At 53.4% G+C, this 20,988-nt stretch overlaps 1 protein-coding gene across 1 annotated transcript in view; it reads right to left on the bottom strand.

Annotated features, from left to right (window-relative positions):
- MYO1F (myosin IF) overlaps window positions 1-20,988 on the bottom strand; it is a 28,386-nt gene that overhangs the window by 1,897 nt on the left and 5,501 nt on the right. Inside the window, exons 2-22 of the mRNA XM_049639396.1 lie at window positions 20,717-20,892; window positions 20,514-20,603; window positions 17,688-17,819; window positions 17,394-17,525; window positions 17,059-17,191; window positions 16,687-16,883; window positions 15,909-15,989; window positions 15,708-15,794; window positions 14,802-14,888; window positions 13,952-14,119; window positions 13,175-13,260; window positions 10,435-10,516; window positions 9,011-9,117; window positions 8,396-8,494; window positions 8,152-8,296; window positions 2,807-2,921; window positions 2,544-2,713; window positions 1,685-1,830; window positions 1,161-1,307; window positions 899-1,047; window positions 341-424 (exon numbers count right to left, since the gene is read on the bottom strand). Of these exons, the coding sequence (XP_049495353.1) occupies window positions 341-424; window positions 899-1,047; window positions 1,161-1,307; window positions 1,685-1,830; window positions 2,544-2,713; window positions 2,807-2,921; window positions 8,152-8,296; window positions 8,396-8,494; window positions 9,011-9,117; window positions 10,435-10,516; window positions 13,175-13,260; window positions 13,952-14,119; window positions 14,802-14,888; window positions 15,708-15,794; window positions 15,909-15,989; window positions 16,687-16,883; window positions 17,059-17,191; window positions 17,394-17,525; window positions 17,688-17,819; window positions 20,514-20,603; window positions 20,717-20,892 (2,613 nt within the window). The remainder of the gene's footprint in view (window positions 1-340; window positions 425-898; window positions 1,048-1,160; window positions 1,308-1,684; window positions 1,831-2,543; window positions 2,714-2,806; window positions 2,922-8,151; window positions 8,297-8,395; window positions 8,495-9,010; window positions 9,118-10,434; window positions 10,517-13,174; window positions 13,261-13,951; window positions 14,120-14,801; window positions 14,889-15,707; window positions 15,795-15,908; window positions 15,990-16,686; window positions 16,884-17,058; window positions 17,192-17,393; window positions 17,526-17,687; window positions 17,820-20,513; window positions 20,604-20,716; window positions 20,893-20,988) is intronic.

Raw genomic sequence — 20,988 nt, 5'->3', positions numbered from 1 at the left:
GAGGATGAATAGGAGGTCAAGCTGAGAGAGAATTAGGGAGACCAGAGGAGCAAAGAGCCCTAGCAAAGGCTTGGAGATAAGAACAAATTGGTTAAATTGGCCAAATAAGATGTAGCTTGCATGACAGGAGTTGAAGATGGGAGGAGAGAAGAGGTCGGTGGTTAGCTAGGGTTGGATTCTGAAGGGTTTTGAATATCAAACTAAGCTTAGTCTGTATTTTGTGGAAGATGGGGAGCTATGGAGAGTTCTGGGCAGAGAACAGAGTGGCCCACTCTGCTGACAGCATGTCTGGCTTAAGTCGTGGAGCACACAAAAGACAAGGGAAGACACGTCTTCTCACCTCTGGGAGGCCCAGGGGCTGCCCGGGTGGGGGCCTGGGCTGCCCTTCGAGGTCTTCCCTGGGCCATTCCCTTCCGTGTAGGCTCTGAAAGGGGAAAGGACACGGGAATTTGAACGGTGGCCAGACCGCAGCAGGCTCTTGGCCCCGCCCACAAGTCCAGTCTGCCCTGTGGCCCCGCCCCGGGCCCCGCCCCCTCAGACTCACTGGCTGTCCCATCAGCACCGACCCTGGAACCCTGGCTCTGCCCAGTAATTGGCTCCTCCCCCCAGGACTCACCTCTCATTGGCCTGGCTCTCTGGTCCCGCCCATAGTGGGGGGGGGGGGAAATCGCCTCCGTGGCCCCGCCTCCTCCACATTTCTCTCCCACTCATTGGTTACCTCGCTGACCCAGCCCTCTCCGTGGCTGCGACCTCCCTATTAAATATCTCCAGACTCACCCCTCCACGGCCCTCACCTGCTCTCGACCCGGCCCCACGGCCTTGATTTGTCCCCCTCGCTGGCCCCGCCCCCACAGGTCCCGCCTCTTTGGCTCCGCCCTCCAGTTCTGCGCAGACTCACTGGAGCTTTTGGGCAGCCCGTCACCCACGCCGACCGTGAGGGACCGGCCGCTAGCCTTGAGCACAGCCACGTCGCCGGAGCCACGGGAGAAAGTGACACTGCGGGTGCCACCTCCGCCCCAGCCCTCCTTCTTCACTCGGAACTGTAGTCTGTGGGGAGAGGAGGCAGCTGCGGGGAGGCTCACTCCCCAAGCGCGGTGGGAGAGGGGGCGCCGTGCTCAGCCCAGCCCGAGGACGCGGGCGGGGGGGGGGGGGAAGCGTACGTGTCGCTGAAGGTGAGGGGCAGGGCCCTCCGCGTCGCCTCCTCGAAGCGCTTGCTCAGGAGGCTGACGAATTCGGTCTTGAAGACGCTCTCCAGGAAGCTGTCGGCCGCGTCTTCTTGGAGGATGAAGAAGTCGTCCTGCCGCGTGCTGGGGGCGGGGTGGGAGGAAAGGCCGGTGAGAGGGGTAGTGGTGGTGGCAGGACTGACCTGTGAGACGCGACGGGGAGGGTCGGGTGAAGGCAAGTGAGGGGTGACGCAGGCCGGGGAAAAGGCGGGGGGCGGGGAATGGCAAGGAGCTGGGGAAGATGGTCAGAGAGAAGCGGCAGGTGAGGGGACAGGTGCTGTTGGCAAACAGGGATCGTGAATGTGGGGGCAGGGGCAGGTGACAGGTAGGGCCTAGAGGGTGACAGGTATAGGGGTAGGTAGCATGGTCGGAGTGACAGATGGGGTAACAAGTGTGAAGGCACCTGAGGATGGCAAGGGGGCAGATGAGGGTGAGTGGGGCAGGCGAGGGCCTGGCCTCACCTGAGGGAAACTCCCCGAAGGGCCTGGATCTCCACCTTCTTCTTCAGGATCTCACGCACCTGGCCCTTCTCTGGTCCTTTCTTCACCTTCTCCCGCCCGATCATATACACACACTTGGGCGTCAGGATCAAGTCCCTCTTGATGGGCTGTGAGGATGCAGGACCAGAGCTGGTGGCTGGAGCCCTGGACATGGGCCGCCTGGCTCTAGGGGATCAGCCTCGGGGAGGGGGGTGGTGAAGGACAGGCCAGCTGAGGGTTTCCCTCCATGTGAAGATATAGGAGTAGTTACCTTATGTAAGAAATAGGAGGCTAAGTAAGGGTACATTGGCCAGAGAGAGGTTTCTGGGCCATTGAGCAGGTACAGGATAGGTGAGGGTGTGTACCTGCTGGACGTGGGTGCCCAGGCCAGGTGAGAGTGCACCCGTGCACAGGTGTATCTGGGCCAGATGAAGATATGGCTACCTGACCGATCCATCTAGACTGTCTGAGGGTATACTTAAGGGATAGCTGTGTCCAGGATAAGTGAGGGTGGTCCAATGGTCAGGGCTTCTGGGTGAGGTGAGGGTGCAATTGTGGACAGCTGTGTCTGGCCAGGTGCAGCTATATGTGATGGGCAGATGTGTCTGGGCTGTATGAGGGCATATTTAATAGACAGATGTAGCTACACTACGTGAGCGTATGCCTGTGGACAGGTGTATCTGGGCCGGATGAAGGTGTACCTGTGATGGGACAGGTGTATCCAGGCAGGGTGGATGTATACCTCAGGACGGGTGTGTCTGGGCCGGGCGAGGGTGTACCTCTGGTGGGGATGCCAGCCTGAGGCCAGGGCCCCAGACATGTCCCCCTGCTAGTGCCTCACCTTGAAGCGGCGGTCATACTTGGTGACCGAGTCAGCGAAGTCCACGCGTTCCCTCTTGCCCAGGAACTGACGCAGCTCCGGCCGCTCCTCTAGCCCCAGGTAGTCCCCGACAAAGTTCCGGTTGATGCTGTTTCGTCTCCGCTCCTTCTTGTTCAGCAGGATGTTGGACGCTGTGGAGATACAGGGTGGGGGGCAGAGCTTGCGGCCTGGCTCCTCCGAGTCGGTCTGTCCCCTCCCCGAGCCTCCCACCCGCAGGCTCTCACCTTCCTCCCGCATCTCTTCGTACTTCCGGACTGCCACATGGCGTCGCCAGGCCTTCTGGATGGTGCGGGCAAAGCCATCGAACTTCCGCTCTCGCATCTCCTCCAGAAGGAAGAGCTGTGGGCAAAAGAGGGGCGGTGGGTCTTTCCCGATTCCACCCCGCCCACTTGCTCTTGCTTATGGGCACCTGCACACGTGCACAGATGCTATGGTCAAAAACATTTTTTCTTTCTCCACATGACCGGACACAGGGTTCCCTCCCAATATGGGGCACAGGCCCCCGTGCAAAATTGGAAAACTGTGGGCTGGTCTTGTGGGCTTCAAATCCCAACTCTGCCTCTGACTAGCTGTGCAGGCTCACCAGACATGGCATAACATCACAGTTTCTGACTCTGCTAATTAAGGGGATGGCATGTCACCCATGTGTGGTGCACCCCAGTTTCACAGATGGTAGGAATGTGAACCAATGTGCATCTTAGAAGACCAACACAATAGTGTAAATATGAAAACCTGATGTACAGGACTGTGCTGTACCCAGAGACCATCTGGTTGTTCAGTGTACAACCTGCACAGCCATAAATGCCAGCCCTGGAAAAGAAGCTTTTTGCAGAAAGCAGACTTCTGACTTTTAAGAGTCTCTGTCCAGAGGGGATTTAGGGTATAAACTATCTTAGTGCAAGTCAGAGTTGAAATGCCGTGAAGGATGTCTATTCACTTAGAATAATAGCAGCGAACTTATCAAGGAGAGGAACTCACTGGATATGAAGTTATAAATCTACAGTAACAAGAACAATGGGGGTGCTGGTCAGAGAACAGGACAACGTATTGCAGTAGGACAGATGGCTCGGGAACATTGTCATTCAAACGGAAATCTAGCAATAAAAGGGACAGCATTGTCAGTCAGGGAAATACTGAAATGGAAACTATTGAAAATAAAATTAGGCATTCTTTAGAAAAATAATTAGCACGTCACCCAGAGGGATTTGTCAAATACACTGATACAACATCACTGCTTAAAGCCTGGCTGCCTGCTTTGCTGACCAAGATGGTTGACGGTTGGTGAAACCCCAGGGGTCCCTGCAGGGACTAAAATAATCCTGCAGATACTTGGCTCAAATGCACTTTAAAAAACATACCTTGGAGAACTTTTAAAGCTGTAGGTGTTTATAAATGTTCATGAAAGGTGGGGAGTCTTCACCAGGAAGAAAAAAAAAACCCCACCACGATTGCAGTCTTACATCCTGCAGGGAATCGAGTGGCGTTTCTGTATTGTTTTTTTTTTTTAACATTTATTTATTTTTGAGACAGAGAGAGACAGAGCATGAACAGCGGAGGGGCAGAGAGAGAGGGAGACACAGAATCTGAAACAGGCTCCAGGCTCTGAGCTGTCAGCACAGAGCCCGACGCGGGGTTTGAACTCACGGACCGTGAGATCATGACCTGAGCTGAAGTTGGACGCTTAACAGACTGAGCCACCCAGGCGCCCCAATTGTTTTGTTTCTCAGGCTGATATCCTGTGGGTCAGTGGGTCTGTGTACAAAGCGTGTCCAACTACTGCCTGGGGGGCAGTAGGTGCATTTTGCAGTTCGCTGAGGGGATGACAGGTAGGAAGAAAGGGAGACCAGCCTTACAGAAGCGGGGGTGGGGCAGTCAGCCAGGAGTCCTCCTTCCCTTAGCTGTTTAGGGCAGATGAGACAAGTGTCCTCCAACCTCGTTATTTCTGCTCAGGGAAGGGGATTTGTGTTCATTGTTGGGAGAGGAATCTTCCTGTCCACAGAGTTTGAAATTCGTCTCCTTCATATGCAGAGGGCAGATCAGGGTGTGCTTAAGGTGGGTGAGACAGGAATCTGAGCTTATCCTGGTGTGCTGGGTTGAATAGTGTTTCCCCGAAATTCATGTCCACCCAGAACCTGTGAATGTGACCTTACCTGGAAAGAGGGTCTTTGCAGACGTAATCAAGTTAAAATGAAGTCATGCTACAGTGGGGTGAGGGTGGGGGTGGGGGTGGGGGTGGGTGGGCCCTCCCTCAATCCAGTATGATTTGGTTTCTTTATAAGAAGAGGGAAATTTGGACCCAGACACAGAGGAGAAGGTCGTGTGATGACAGAGGTGGAGATTGGAGTGATCAAGAATGGCAAGGTTGGCCGGCACCCACCAGAAGTTAGGGAGAGTCAAAGAAGGCTCTTCCCTGCAGACTTGAGAGGGACCGTGGCCTCGCAGGCACATTGATTTTGGATTTCCAGCTTCCAGAAACGTGAGGAAATTAATTTCTGTTGGGTTAAGCCATCCAGTCGGTGGTACTTCACTACAGCAGCCACAGGAAAGGAACACACGCAGCGTGACGGGCAGGGAAGGCCAGCAGGTGTGTGAAACAGCCAAGGATAGTTTGAGTCCATGTGTACAAGGAGCCAAATTCAAATCAGAATCATCCCAATGTGGGCTGGCTGACAGAGTCCCCACCTCCGTTACGGTAACTTAATTCTTTGATCAATTGTGATACAGCATAGTTATAAACAGTTACAAAACTATCCAGGGGCGCCTGGGTGGCTCAGTCGGTTAAGCGGCCGACTTCGACTCAGGTCATGATCTCGTGGTCCGTGAGTTCGAGCTCCGCCTTGGCCTCTGTGCTGACAGCTCAGAGCCTGGAGCCTGTTTCAGATTCTGTGTCTCCCTCTCCCTGACCCTCCCCCGTTCATGCTTTGTCTCTCTCTGTCTCAAAAATAAATAAACATTAAAAAAAAAATTTTTTTTTTAAAACTGTATCCAGTTTTTTCCTGTGCAAATTTTCAGTCTTGTTTTTCCTTACAACATTTTCCCACCAAACTTTTCCCTGTGTGAATTTCATTGTTTCCGGCCATGGAAATAATTTTTGTCAGAATTTGATTTTACCTTAGATAGCCTTAGCCAGTGCTAGCCTTGTTGACTCTTTTTTTGTTGTTGTTGTTGTTGTTTTCCCCAGTGTCAATTTTTACGTTTCTTTCGGAGTCAAATTTTGAAAACTGCCTGTAACCAGCAGGATGGATTCTCTTTCTCTGTCTCTCCCATCCTCTTTTTCTGACCCTCCCTCCCTTTCTTTCTCAACTGCTACAATTTGAATTGTTCCCGATCAGTTCCAGTCATGGGCAATTTTGGTTTGTGATGCTAGTTTCTGTCAGTAAAAAGATCTACTCTGGATGCAATTCCAGACTGTTCTCATTTCTTGGAGCAGAGCACATCCATAGGGAAAGCTCTAGAGATCGGTACAGACAAGTTTGGGGGACAGAGAACCCGACCTCCCGAAACAGACTATTTTCTTCTTTTTTTTCTTTTTTCTTTTCTTTTCTTTTCTTTTCTTTTCTTTTCTTTTCTTTTCTTTTCCTTTTCTTTTCTTTTCCTTTCCTTTCCTTTCCTTTGCTTTTCCTTTTCCTTTTGTTTTCTTTTGTTTTCTTTCTTTTTTTTAAAGTAAGTTTTATGCCCAATGTGGGGCTTGAACACACGACCCTGAGATCAAGTGCCGCGTGCCAATAATCCAGCTTGATCCAGGCAGGGGAACATAAGATCTGTGTGGGAGTGTAGTGAGCCAGCACAACACATCCAGAAGGCTGACTCCCGATTTGCCATCCAATCCTCACATAGCAGCAGGTGGCCAGGCAGGCCCTAGGGGATTCTTTGCACTGCCTTATTTATTAAAAAAATTTTTTTTTAATGTTTGTTTATTTTTGAGAGAGAAACAGAGACAAAGTGCAGACAGGGGAGGGCCCGAGAGAGAGGGAGACACAGAATCCGAAGCAGGCTCCAGGCTCTGAACTGTCAGCACAGAGCCCGATGCGGGGCTCAAGTTCACGGACTGCGAGATGATGACCTGAGCTGAAGTCGGATGCTCGACCTACTGGGCCACCCAGGTTTTTATGTATGTATGTATGTATGTATGTATCTATCTATCTATTTATTTATTTATTTATTTATGTATTTTTAATTTTTTTAAGATTTTATTTTACTTCATTTTTTTTTTTTTGTTTTATTTATTTGTTTTGAGAGAGAACACACATGGAAGGGGGTGAGACACAGAGAGAGAATCCCCAGCAGGCTCTGCACTGTCAGTGCAGAGCCCAACGCGGAACTCCATCGCACGAACAGTGAGGTCGTGACCTGCACCAAAATCGAGACTCTGATGCTTAACCAGCTGAGCCACCCAGCTGCCCCTTTACACTTATATCTTTAAGTAATCTCTACACCCAACGCGGGGCTCGAACTCACGAACCGCGAGATCATGCCCTGAGCCGAAGTCAAGATGCCTAACTGAGCCACCTGGGCGCCCTGTCGTTGTTGCTTTTTTAAAAAAACTACCCCTGTCCAGCTTTGCTGAGGTATAACTGACGCGTGACATTGTGTAAATTTAAGGCGTACAGGAGTTGACTGGATACATGTACATATTGCAGAATGGTGGCCGCTATAGATCAGCTAGCACCTCCACGCACAACATAGTTACCATTTCTTTTGTGGTGAGAACCCTGAAGATCTACCTGCCAGTATCTAATACAGCCGTATTAACTAGAGTCGCAATGCTATACGGTAGGTCCCCAAGACAGATTTGTCGTCGTCACTTTGTTACTCCCCTGAAGGCAGAGGCCCCGTACGCTAGGTGGTGTTCCCGACCTTTTGAGAAAAGGCTGAGAGCGGCCGATAAGGTGCTGGAGGGGTTATTTCTGCACTGGAGGATACAGAACGAGGGTTTTCTTTGACAGATCGGGGCCTGGGGCAGGTCTTGGGATAAGCCAACCACCACTTTGACACGAGTCTCCAGCCCAGGGACTCCATGTGTCCATGAAGCAATGAAGGAAGAGGACAGAGAAAGCAGGCTAGGAGAAGGTACAGAAAGAAATTAGTTAAGGGGCGCCTGGGTGGCTCAGCCGGTTAAGCGTCCGACTCTTGGTTTCGGCTCAGGTCATGATCTCACGGTTCGTGGGTTCGAGCCCCGCATCGGGCTCTGGGCTGACTGTGTGGAGCCTGCTTGGGATTCTCCCTCTCCCTCTGCCCCTCCCCCCTTGCTTTCTCTCTCTCAAAAGTAAGTAAATAAATGTTAAAGAAATAGAAGTTAGTTAAAAAGGAAGAAAGCAGAAAGAGAAGGATAGAAAGTTCTTCTCCCTCACAAGGGGCTTGTCACCACAGGTGGCCACTCGTGTCCCTACCTGCCTCCTGGCCACCAGGGGACCGTCCAGCTAATTCCGGTTTTTCTGAGCACCTGCTATGTGCCACACACTGGGCAGGAGACTTCCCGTTTTGTCTAATCCTCACCCCAGTCCTGCACGGGGGCCTTCTCCTCCCCCCGCTTTCCAGACGGAGAAGTCTGTCTGCCTCTCACACTCACCGACTCAGGGTTCTTGACAAAGACCTTGGTGCTCCCCATCTGGTACTGGTCTGGATCCATGTTGACTGCCCGAAGCAGGTGCTGGACCCCCTGACGTTCATCCCCACGCCACTGTGGCCACGTCTCCGGGGTCAGGATGGCGTACCTGGAGGCAGAGGACGTGGGAGGGTTTGGAGTCCACGTCCCCGCTGGTGGATATTCTGCGGGGTGGCAGTTAGGGCCAGGGGTGGGCGGGGCACCTCACCTCTGCAGGAACTTGGAGAATTGGCGACGGTAGGCAAAGCCAGCCCGGCGTACTCTGATGTTCTCCTTCAGGCCCAGGTACTCCACCTGGTGCTTGACCCTAAAGGGGAAGGCACTTTGAGTCCCCTGCGGGGTACTCCTGGTCCTGGGAGTGGGTGGGTGCTGCTGGGCGGGGCTGGAAGGAGCAGACGTGGGGCCCAGTGGGTCTGGATTCGCGCCGGGGGCAGTGTGGGGGGGTGACTTCAGTGCCGGTGCCAGGGGTCAGCCTGGGAGTCAGTCCTGTGGGGGTGGGGACCTAGCTTCTGGGGATGGAGGGGTCTGTGACAGTTCTGTGGTCAGTTCCAGAGTTCATCCTAGGGGTGCGTCCTAGGGTTTGGGGACTGAGGGGACTGTGCTAGTTCCTGGGTCATCCTGCACTCAGTCTGGGGTCATCCCTGCAGTCTGGATGGTCGTGGTCAGTAGTAGGTATAAACCCGGGGCCCTGAGGAGGTTTGCACTGGTCCTAGGGGTCAGCCCTGGTTAGTCTTGGGATGAGTCCCATGACCCTGGGCGGGTTCTGGAGGGAGGGGTCCGTCTGGGGGCACAGGAAGTGTGGATGGGTCCAGCTGGTAGTCACCTGCTCTCCTCCCAGTCGCGGGGCTTCTTGGTCTCGTTGGGTTTGATGCAGCGGATGTAGTGGGGTGTACATCTTTTTAGCGTGGCCACCAGGTCATTGGCTTGTTTCTGAGGCGGAGGAGAAGGCGGGGGCGGTGGAGCGATGGGACCCTCGGACCCTCTCTCCTCCCACCCTGGATACAGACCCAAGAGGCAGAGACGCACTAAGTGAGGGCTGGCTCCCAGTGCACCACGGGGTCGGGTGTCCCTGGTCTGTGCATATACCTCCATTAGCACCAGGGTTGACAACCTCAGACGAGGAGCTCTTGTGTTCACAGCACTCAACGCTCAATCTGGCACATCACAAGTGCTCAGCAAACATTTGCGGGTGGCTAGCTGAGCACTCAGAACATGTGCACAGGACATTTCTGCCTGTCCTTCGGGGAGCCGGTCCTCCGGGAGTAGGGAATCACGTGTGTGTGCCTGAGAGGCCAGCCCTGTGCATTTTAGTCCCTTGGAGGAGACTAGAAAGGAAATCGTCCCAGGTGGGGGGATTGGAGGGAGCGGCATGAGAGTCCTCTGCTGTGTGATCGGGGCCAGTGACTGTGCTTCTCTGAGCCTTGGTCCCCCCGTCCCATGGGGGTGGGATTAGTCCCATGCACGGAAAGCGTCCCCGCATTTGCTGCCAGTACTAAGTGCTTAAGGCATGGTCATTAAAATGTTTTCAGGATGGGACACCCAGTTGATCGTAGCACTATTCACTAGGTAAAAGGTGAAAGCAACTGAGTGTCCATCCACGGAGGAGTGGATAGGAAGAATGTGGCCCGTTCGTACACCGGAAGATTCTTCAGCCTTAAAAAGGAAGGCTGTCCTGACCCCAGCTACAACATGGACGAACCTGGAGGACGTTACGCTGAGTGAGGTAAGCCAGACACAGAAGGACACGTCCTGCCTGATTCCACTCACGGGAGGTCCCTGGAGGAGTCCCGTCCACAGGACAGAAAAGATGTGGGAGTCAGGGGGCGGGGAGTCAGTGCTCCATGGGGACAGAGTCTCAGTTTAGGAACATGAAAAAGTCCTGGGCGCGGATGGTAGGGGATGGTGGCCCAGTGTGAGTGTGCTCGATGTCCCTGAGCTACGCACTTAGCAATGGTTACGATGGTCCCTTTCACATGTTTCCCCCCACAATCCAAGTGGCATACAGCCAAAAGGCCAAAAAATTTTTAAGATGATGGACGGTTCAGTTTGGATTTAGGGAGTTAGGGGGACATCAAGGAAGCTGGTAGAACCCCCCCGCCCAGAGTTGGAAGAAAACCCTGCTGGACAGAGGGTGCCAGAGAGAGGGGCAGAGGCCCCAGGACGCAGGAGAGACAGAGGCTGGGATGAGTGGAGAACTGTCCCCAGCCCTCCCCGGGCCCAGCTCCTCCTCTCCTGCCCGGGACCCACCTTGATCTTGGAGCCGGCGGTGCTGGGGCGGCCCTTCTTGTCTACATCCAGCTTCTCAGGAAACAGCATTCGGAGGAAGGCCCTGGGCAGGGGGCACAGGAGAATTAGAGGTGCCCTCTCCCAGAGGGGAGGCTACCTAGACGCCCGTGACCTAGAGGACGCGCTGCAAAGCGTAGTTCTCCCTGAGTGTGGGGGGTGTAATGCTGAGAACCAGGGAGTTGCTTTTGTCCTTTCGGTTTGATTTGTTTGCACCTGTTCCTTCTGCCTCGGTGACCACGCTTGGCTCGGGTAGCAAGTAAAATAGAACAAAGTTAAATTAAGTACGAACACCTATCAAGGGATGCGGCATCTCAGGCAACAGGGGCAGGTCCCCTTTCAGGAACGATCCTACATGCACAGGCTCACGTGCGTGTGCAAAGAGCCACAGACAAGGGAGCCTGCTGCTGTGACCCTGCCTGTGGTCGCCATGATGGGCACAGTCACATCGCCCCTCAGCAGGGGATTGGTTAGACACCCTGGCACATTCACAATTCTCTCCCTCATCTCCGGGGGACCTTCCCTGACCATCACAGCCCAGGATGAGTGGACTGCTCGATCGGTACATATTTGGGAAGATGAAAACGCTCTGGAATTAGAGAGTAGGGATGGTTGCCCGACGTTGTGAATGTGCCTTAAGGCCACCGAACTGTTCAGTTCCGAACGGTGAAAAGGTAAATTTTATATTGTGTGTATTTTATCACGATTAGAAAGTAAAAGAAAGTAAGGGGCGCCGGTTGAGCGTCTGACTCTTGACTTCAGCTCAGGTCATGATCTCAAGGTTCGTGCGTTCGAGCCCCGCATGGGGCTCAGCGCTGACAGTGCAGAGCCTGCTTGGGATTCTCTCTCTCCCTCTCTCTCTGTCCCTCCACTGCTCACTCTCTCTCTCAAGATAAATAAATAAACTTTAAAAAAAGAAAATAAAAGAAGGTAAAAAAAGAAAAAAAAGAGTGATGCCTACCACAATCTCCAGCCCTTTATCACCTTAGTTTTCCTTTTCAATGCTTGCTCCAGTGGATACTGGAATGACCAGGAGAGCTTGTTAAAACACGGATGGCTGGGCCCCACCTCATCCCTCTTGAGTTTCTCATTCACACATCTGGGCTGGGGCCCAATAATTTCTAGTGAGTTCCCAGCTGATACTGCTGCTGCTGGCCCAGGAACCCTACTTTGAGAACGACCGCTCTGTCCTTTCCAATATGGCGGCTCCTGGTCACCTGTGGTTCTCGAGGCCCTTGAGACCCGGCCTGTCCAAATCATGATGCGCTGTGAGTGTTAAATCCATAAAAGATTTCACAGAGTACCACAATATGGGGAAAGAGGATGTAGTTCATCCATTCATAATTAATTCATACTCATTCATGGATAATTTTTATATGGATTATATGTTGAAATGATATTTGGGGTATGTGGGGCTTAAGAAAATATTTTTTAATGTCACCTGTTCACCTTTTTTACTTTCCGTATTTATTTGATTTTTACTTTAATTAATTTATTTTAAGTTTATTTATTTTGAGAGAGAGAGAGAGAGAGAGAGCCAGGGAGGAGTAGAGACAGAATCCCAAGCAGGCTCCAGGCTCTGAGCCGTCAGCACAGAGCCCGACATGGGGCTCGAACTCACCAACCTCGAGATCATGACCTGAGCCGAAATCAAGAGTCAGACGCTTCACCGACTGAGCCACCCAGGCGCCCCCACCTTTCTACTTTTTCAGTGTGCCCTAGGGAATTTAAAATTGCACACATACTGGGAATAAGGTTTGGGTGCAGTATGGCACGAGGGATCTTTCTGGTGTGATGCAGATGTTCCCAGACGGGTAGGGGTCATGGTTGTACAATCCTACGCGCTGGCTAAAAATCCCTTCTCGAGGCGAGCGCATTTAATGGCAGGCAAGTTGTACCTGGACACAGCTGTTTGAAAGTCATGATGCGTGCAGCTCGGATTCTACGTGGATGTGGGGTACAAGGGACAGTGCCGGTCTAGATCATTGGATCTCAAGGTCAAATGTGCACGTGGCTCTCGAGGAGGCATCAGGGGCGTCACGTTGAAACACAGATTCTGATTTAGCGGGTGTGGGGTGGGGTCTGAGGTGCCACATTTGTCGGCAGCTCCAAGGGTGTTCAGGAGCCATAATTTCAGCCTTTTACGGACCACTGTCTTACGACTCTCATGCGACACTATATTCTGTTTGCCTTTTTTTTTTTCCTAGTTCAACACCTGTCTCCTCGAGTGGCTCTCCACTCAGTGAGAGCAGCCGTGTTCTCCGACCTGTCCGGTCCTCCGTCCCCACAGGTTCAAATCGTGCCTGGCACACAGCAGAGCCTGGACAAATTTCTGAGGTTAAAAAGGCAAAAAATGGACGCCGGCATGCAGCTTTGGTCAGGGAGATGGGAGCCATGGGTCCATATGTGTTAACACGGAAAAATGCAGGGCGTGCTGTGTTCTCACGGTGTAACCGGGGAAACCGTCCACACCCCACGTGGATTGGGTTGGCGCAGGGGAGCACTGGATGGGCCATAAGGAGCTCTGAGGGCTTTCCTCACTTCTTCCTGTGGGCCTCGGGGGGCTAACCAGTCACTAGAAACACCGTCCCTGTGGACAGCCACACTCACAAAGTCTGCGGCGTGATGGGAGCTCTGGGGAAGACAGAGTGGTCCCCAGCCTCCCCACAATCCCTAGGAGGATGTGTCCCCGGAGGTCACTCACTGCTCACTGGTCTGCATCAGCTCTATGAGGTCAGAGAACAGGACGTCCCGGTTCCTCTCGCAGAAGCCGTTAACATCGTAGGAGACCTGGAGGGAGACAGGGTTGGGGGGAATGCGGGGCTGAGACCCGAGGGGTGCTGCTTACAGCCCAGGCGGTCAGGGGTCCTGTGGGGGCCTGCTCTGGGCTGACAGGATCGGGGGGTACCTATAGTTCACAATAAGGGGCAGGGGGCTCCAGCCTGGGCAGGGGGTCCCTGGGGATGTCTGCTGACCACCGAAGGTCAGTGGGAGAGTCTGTAGTCCTGTCAATTGCGGGGTGGAAGACCGTGGCCAGGGTCAGAGGCCAGTGGATTTCTAGAGTCTTGGGTAGGGGTCCGGAGGGGGCTCCAGCCCATTTTGGAGGGTAGCGGCTTGCCGCCTGGCCTTAGAGTTTGAGTTGGAAGGCCGTGTCCTGGGTCAGGGGTTAGTGGGGTTTGCAGCTCAGATTGCGGGGGAGGGTCTGGTGCACAAGGTGGGGTCAGTGGGAGGGAGTTTCCGCCCTGTTAGTGGGAGCTGCGCTGGGAGTAAGGAGAGCTGTGACCTTGGTCGGGGGCCAGTGGGTTTCTGCAGGTCTGGCTGAAGGAACACGGTGGGGGACCCAGGCCAGTTCCTGGGGGTGCGTGGGAGGGGTGGAGAAGGGGGTCGCTGGAGTGCTGCAGCTCTGACCGGGGTTCCCTGCAGGCTCCTTTCACCAGGGGGCTGGGACGCTGCGGCCGGCCCGGGGCGGGGCACCGCGCACCTTGCCCGCGTAGTGGTGGATGACGAAGCCCGAGCTCCAGCTGTTGAAGTGCTCGTGGGTGCCCACTGCCGCCTGCAGCTTCTGCAGCAGGGTCTGGTCGGCGCCGCCGCCCGTGGCGTGCATGGTGGCGCACACGTCGTCCAGGACGCTCATGATGCCCGGGGGACTCTGCGAGTCGGGGAGGCGGGCGGGTGGCTCAGCCTGGCGGGGCCCTGCCCCCATCCGGCTCCCCTGATCGCGGAGGGAGTGGAGGAGGCGGGGCTTCCACATACAAGAGCAAAAGTGGGGGGTGGGGAGTGGCTGTGGAAGCTAGCTGGGGGGGGGCAGGGCGGGGTGAGGAACCCCACCGAGGATCCTCGCCCCTTCCCCCAGACTGGGATGACCTGGTGGGGGACCTGTCAGCCTGACCCCTTCCTCTGTCTCTGAGCAGGTTGCCATGGGGAAGGTGTTTTGTTTTTAAAGTTTATTTATTTTGAGAGAGAGAGAGAGAGAGAGAGAGAGAGAGAGAGAGAAGGGAAGGGAGAGAATCCCAAGCAGGCTCCACGCCGTCAGCACAGAGCACATGGGGCTCAAACTCATGAACTGTGACATCATGACCTGAGTTGAAATCAAGAGTCAGATGCTTAACCGACTGAGCCCCCCAGGGCCCCTGGGGCGGAAGGTTCGTTGAGTGAACAAGTGAAATGCAAGCAGGTGGGCAGAGTGAGTGGATGAGGTGGCTGATGGGTATTTCACTGTGCTCCATCTGTCCCCTAGCGGGGAGCAGGGGGCCCGAATCCCCCCTCCCCTCTCCCAGGCCCAGCTCCAGGCCCGGCAAGACCCGGACCCGCAAAGCTGACCCAGTCCTCACCAGCTTGTTTTCAATGAGGTCGCAGACGATTTTGTTGTTGAAATACTGGATGGGGGTCCAGCGGATGCCCTCCTGTACGTACTCCTCCTGGGGAAGGCACAGGGGGCGGGGGTGGGGATGGGTGTCTGGGCAGAGGGTGTGTATGTTTCTAGAACGCATGCTTCACAAGGTGGGTGAAGGAGGTGTGGTGGGTGTTCCCATATCTCCCCACCTCACCACGTAGGGCCGTCTCCAGTAACAAAGTCTGTGGCCCTGTGTGAGGCAGGCTGGAACTTCTCCCCCTGGCAGCCCTTAGCCACAGACAGACAGGAGCCGCTTCATAAATATCCTGGCTCCGTGGCTCCTGGGGTGGACCACCTCTGAGGTCTGCGCTACAGTGTCCCCCAGGGCTCAGCAGAAATTGGCCCCAATTGCCTGCAGCATAATCCACTCATCGTCATATCCTATTCTGCCCGCCCCCTTTTTTTTTAAGTGAGTCTTTCACTTCCTCTCTCCTCGCCTGATATTTGCCCTGAATCCTTGTCTCAGGCTCTGCTTCTGCAGGATGGGCAGGATGAAAACAGCAGGGATTTTTGTTCATCTCCTGCACGGCAGTCTTCCCCGCACTGCAAACAGTGTCTGGCACACAGCAGGGTCTCAGTAAATAATCGTTGGAGGAACGGACGAGGAGGCTGTTCCCCAGCCCTTGTGAACGTTAAAGAGGCAGAAAACCTCTTCCAAAGGAGATTTCATGGGGGGGCCTGGACAGCTCAGCAGAGAGAGAGGTGGGAATGGGGGCTGGAGGGGGGAGGGTCCCCTGGTTCCTCGGCAACCTTCATGGTCCCGTCCCCACCCCCAGTGTCCCCTGGCCCCTGGCCACCTGGCTGTCCCCGCCCCCACCCCCAGTGTCCCCTGGCCCCTGGCCACCTGCTCGGCTTTCAGGGTGAGTTCGATAAAGATTTGCTGCAGCTTCTCGTTGACAAAGTTGATGCAGAACTGCTCGAAGCCATTTTTCTGCCAAGGGAGGCAAAGGGTGCTGCCTTCAGGGGCCTGATGCTGGAGGCTCCTGGGACCACTGGGCCAGCCAAGGCGCGGGGGGGATAGGGGGGTGGGGAGCAGAGGCCGAACCTGGAAGATCTCGAAGCCGTAGATGTCAAGCACACCAATACTGTATTCCTCCTGGGGCTTCTGCATAGCACGGTTGATGGCCTGTAATGTGGGTGGGGACAGCAGGTGAGTGCCAGCGTGCCACTCTCTTGCGCTCCTAGCCACGTTCACAGGCTATGTCCCCTCATGCCTGTTCCTCTCCTGCCTTCTCCAGCTCTGTGTGCGGCAACCCCCCCCCCCCCCCCCCCCCGCCCCATGAGAAACCCAGGTGTCAGAACATCCGGGTTCCTACCTTGCGAACTGGCTTTGGCCCTTGACCATTCTGCACCTCTATTTTCTCATCGTTAAAATGGGTTAATAATGGCAACTACCCTGCAGGGCTTTGTACAGGAATTAAATTGGTGTGTAGGAACACTGAGAACCGTACCTGGCATAGACCACGTGTCATATAATGTTGGCTACTACGGTATTGTCACCGTTCCTGGCCTTGACACGTCCTGTTCCTGTTGCTCCCATCCAGTCCACCACTTGTCCTTCTGATAGCCCCCTCGTGCCTCTCAGATGCCCCAGCCCGTCTCCACCCCCACAGTGCAGGCCTGGATGGTTCCAGCAGCCCCCTCCCTCCTGGGCTCGGCCAGAAGGAGCCTCCGCCCACGTCATCCATCTGATTGGCTCCTGCCCCTGCTTGATGACTCTGATGGCTGGTGACAGTCAGACCTGCCTTCCCCACTTGGTTGGTCCAAGCCCAGGTTGCTCTGGGGCATCGCCTCTCCCCCTGCCTGGCCCCGGCGCCTCTTACCTCCACGAGAAAGTCGAAGAGCCGGGCGTAGAGCCCCTTGGCCAGGGCGTCGCGGGTGTAGGCCGCCTGCTCCACGTTGAGGGTCACATCGATGGACTCGCTGCGCCCGCCCCAGCGGCTGTCCATCTTGCGGCTGGTCAGCTTCTCCTGCAGCCGCCCGCTGTCGATGCCCAGCAGGTAGGCGGGAAAGGCCAGCACTGCCGGGCGGAGGGGGCAGCCAGTTAAGCTCTTGGGCCTCCTGCGATGCTTCTGGCACTCCCCATTTTGCCCAGTGACTCAGATACTGTCCCCGTGGGCTCTGACCCTCCTGGGGTCGAACTAGGAGGAAGCAGTTCACGCCTCCGCCCCACCGTCCCCGGAACCCACACTCACGGTCCACACTCTCCACCCGGGCGTAATTCCCGTCTTCACAGAAGCTGATGTTTCCCAAGTGCAAGATCCCGGCCACAAGCTGTAGGACCAGCTGCTGGACGTTGCGTGGGATCCCAATGACCTGCATGGCATTCTGCGGGCACAACAGGGACAGGGCCTGTGCCACGGATCCCCACCTCTGCCCTGCCCTCCTGGGTTAGACTTCTGGGGCCACAGCACGGAGTCAGGACACCGGGATCCCTGTCCTGCCTGTTCCACCCGCTTGCTGTGTGACGTGAGGCAAGTCCCTGCCCCTCTCTGGGCCTCGGTTTCCTAGTGTGGTGGTCACTGCTCACCAGAGTCTCACTGAAGTCACTCCGGTCATCGGTGCCATCCACCTTGTAGGTGTCCGACTGGAGGTAGTAATAGTACTCGGGGGTCATGAGCCCCAGGTTCTGCCGCTGCTCCTGGGAGGCTCCTTCCAGCAGCTGGGGGGTGAGCAATGCGCATGCATCTGATGTGGGACTGCACAGCCCCCCCCGTGACCCCCCAGTCCTCACTGTCACGGGCTCCTGGGCACCAACATCCCCCCCCCCCGTCTCCCCTTGGGCTCTCCCCCTGCCCCAATCTCACGGCCCCTTTCCCAGCACCTGGTAGTAGATGTGGAAGTTCCTCTCGTTTTCGTTCTGCATGACCACACGGGATTTCTCTAGCAGGAAGTTGGAGATCTTGCCCCCATCTGGCTCCCCGCCGCGGCTGAACTGGATCTCAAAGTACTTGCCCTGAAGCCGAAAGAGACACGTTAGACCCCCAGGGTCCCGGCGGTGCCGGTGGGGGAGGAGTCGAGGATGGGCCTTAGGAGCCTGGCCTCTTGAACCCTCTTGCCCATGTGACCTCAACTCTGCTCTCCACTCCCCCTTACTGACTTGGCATCAGCCTTTGTTTAAGCTGCTCCTTCTCAGCTGACTCAAGTCCACATCTGGGCATCCAGCCCTGTGCCGGGCACATAGAAGTACCTCACTTTATTGACCAGTTTCCCAGGTCTTCTATCGCAACACAGAGCCCTCCATGTTCCTGGGGGATGTTGCTAGTTTCAGTGATCCTGGGTGTCTCTCCCGTGTTGTCCCTGAGCCCAGAGCAAGGGCTCCACGGCCCCTTCTTTGGCCTCTGCCAACCTCTGGGTTCTACTCTGGGCAAAGGTTGGAGGGCAGAGAAGCCCCCTTACTTCTCCTTTCTGTCGCTTTCCATGCAATGATGCTACACGTTACATCATAGCGCTACCCAGACACCTGTAATACGTGACATATACCCATTCTGTTCTGTTGTATAGTAAGTAATATTGTAATATATGTAACATATGATGTAATATATCTACACATATGTATAATATATAGCATATGTAATATATGACATATATAACACATAACATATATTACATAATATGCAATATAAAACATGATTGCATTCTTATATATGTAATATATGTATTATGTATCTATAACACATAATATATAACATATATAACATATACATAATATAATATGCAATATAAAACATAATTGTGTTCTTATGTATCTATAGCATATATGTTACATAATATTATATGCAAAATAAAACATGATTGTGTTCTTGAGGTTCAGCCATGTTTTTGTGTGTATCAGTAATTTGAAAACACATACGGTGCGATTTCCAGTTATATAAAGTTCTAGAACAGTCGAAACTAATCTCTTGTTAAAAAAAAAAAAAAAAAAAAAGTCCCAGAGGAGTGGTTGCTTCTGGGGTGAGGTGAGAACAGAGACTGACCGAAAAAGGGAGGGAACTTTCTGGAGTGATGGTGATGTTCTGTATGTTGATGGGGCTGTGGTTGTACAGATGCATGCATTTTTCCAAACTCTGTGCATGATCCGCTTTAATGTGTTTTGCTCTATGCAAATTTTACTTTGAAAGAAGTCAAAGAAAAAAAATGAAAGAAATCGGGGTGCCTGTATGGCTCAGTCGGTGGAGCATGCGACTCTTAATCTCAGGTCATGAGTTCAAGCCCCGCATGGAGTGTGGAGCTTACTTAAAAAAAAAAAAAAATGAATGGATGGACACATGATAAAGCAAGTATAGCAAAATGTTAACAACAGAACCTAGGAGGGGGGCAGCAGGTGTTCGCTATGCAATTCTCCCCATTTTTTTGTGTATTTGAGATTTTTAATACTAAACGTTGAGGAAAATACTTCAAATATAATTACATGATAAAAATGTTAGAAAATAGGGGCGCTTGGCTGGCTCATTTGGTAGAGTGTGCAACTCTTGATCTTGGGGTTGTGAGATCGAGCCCCATGTTGGACGTAGAGATTACTTAAAATTAAAAAAAAAAAATCTTCATTAAAAAAATCCTAAGCCATAAGATTTATATTTTATTTTATTTTTATTTAAAAAAAATGTTTTCATGTTTATTTACTTTTGAGAGAGAGAGAGAGAGAGAGAGCACAAGCAGGGGAGGGGCAGGGAGAGGGGGAGACACAGAATCCAGAGCAGGCTCCAGGCTCTGAGCTGTTAGCACAGAACCTGACTCAGGGCTTGAACTCGTGAACTGCGAGATCATGACCTGAGCTGAAGTCGGATGCTCAACTGACTGAGCCACCCAGGTGCCCCAGGCATACGACTTTTAAAAAAATATTTATTTTGAGAGAGAGATGAGGGGGGTGGACAGAGAGAGACAACCCAAGTGAGCTCTGAGCTGTCAGCACAGAGTCTGTTGCAGGGCTCGAACTCACGAACTGTGAGATCATGACCTGGGCCGAAATCTAGAGTCAGATGCTTAACCGAGCCACCCAGGCACCCTCTCCCCAAATTAAAAAATCTTAAAAAAGAATGTTAGAAAAAATATAATTAATAATATTTAGGGGAATAAAATAAATTGTATCAGTATATGGAATTTATTAAATAATTTTCATATGCAGGAATTATTGAGATCTGTGAGATGGATATTAACACCATCTCCATTTTATGGATGAGAAAACAGGAGCTTCAGGAAGTTACCCTGTTTTGTTTTTTTTTTTTTTTTTTTTTGGTCCAACCCACAAATCTAAATAGTGATAGAATCAGACCATAACTCCAGATCCATTGACCTATTCTGTCTTCTGTTGGGCTCAGCGTAACACCTGACGGAAGGAAGAAGCCCAAGAACGATTTGTTAAAAGAAACAACGGATGAGAGAATAAATCGGGAACTGAAATGTAAATAGGAACGGACGTAGCATGATTGCAGCCAAGGAAATATGGAAGAATGTTACTCAGACAAGTCAAGGAAGTCAAGGCCACTACAGTTCAGCTGACGGGGGAATCTTTTTCAGATGGACCATAAGCAGGAAGTGAGTCTCCCATCCAGGAGCAGGTATTTCCTCTATTGCTGGGAATACACGTGTGCGTGTGTGTGTGCGCGTGTGTGGAGGGAGCCCTTGCTCCAAAGCAGGGCTGCGGACTCACAAAGCGGCTGGAATTGTTGTTGCGCACAGTCTTGGCATTGCCGAAGGCCTCTAGCAGTGGGTTTGACTGCAGGATGATATCCTTCACGTGCTGCGGGCAGAGGCGGGTGGAGGTGGGAAGAGGTCAGGACGAGGTAGGCGGTCCTGGGGCTTCATTACTGTGCACGTGGGGAGACCCTGCCCATCCTTCCATTCTCCCCTCACCTGGACCTTCTGGCCCCCGCCGGAGACCTTGGAGATGTAGCCCATGATGTATTTGGCGGCCACCGTCTTCCCTGCTCCACTCTCTCCACTGGGGGGGGGGGGGGGGGGGGGGGGGGGAGAATGATCAGCAGCCAGCAGGGACGGGGGTTGGGGGGAATAAGTACCCTTTCTGGTGCCTGCTCATTCATTCGTTCGTTCGTTCGTTCCCTACCGTGTGCCAGGCACCATATCAGATTCCGGGGAAGCAATAGTGAAAAAACAGAGAAACATCC

The sequence above is a fragment of the Panthera uncia genome, chromosome A2 (genome assembly GCF_023721935.1).
Source record: "Panthera uncia isolate 11264 chromosome A2, Puncia_PCG_1.0, whole genome shotgun sequence".
Lineage (NCBI taxonomy): Eukaryota > Metazoa > Chordata > Mammalia > Carnivora > Felidae > Panthera > Panthera uncia.
The sequence above is the reverse complement of the archived record's forward strand: the minus strand, read 5'-3'. Positions and strand labels throughout refer to the sequence as shown.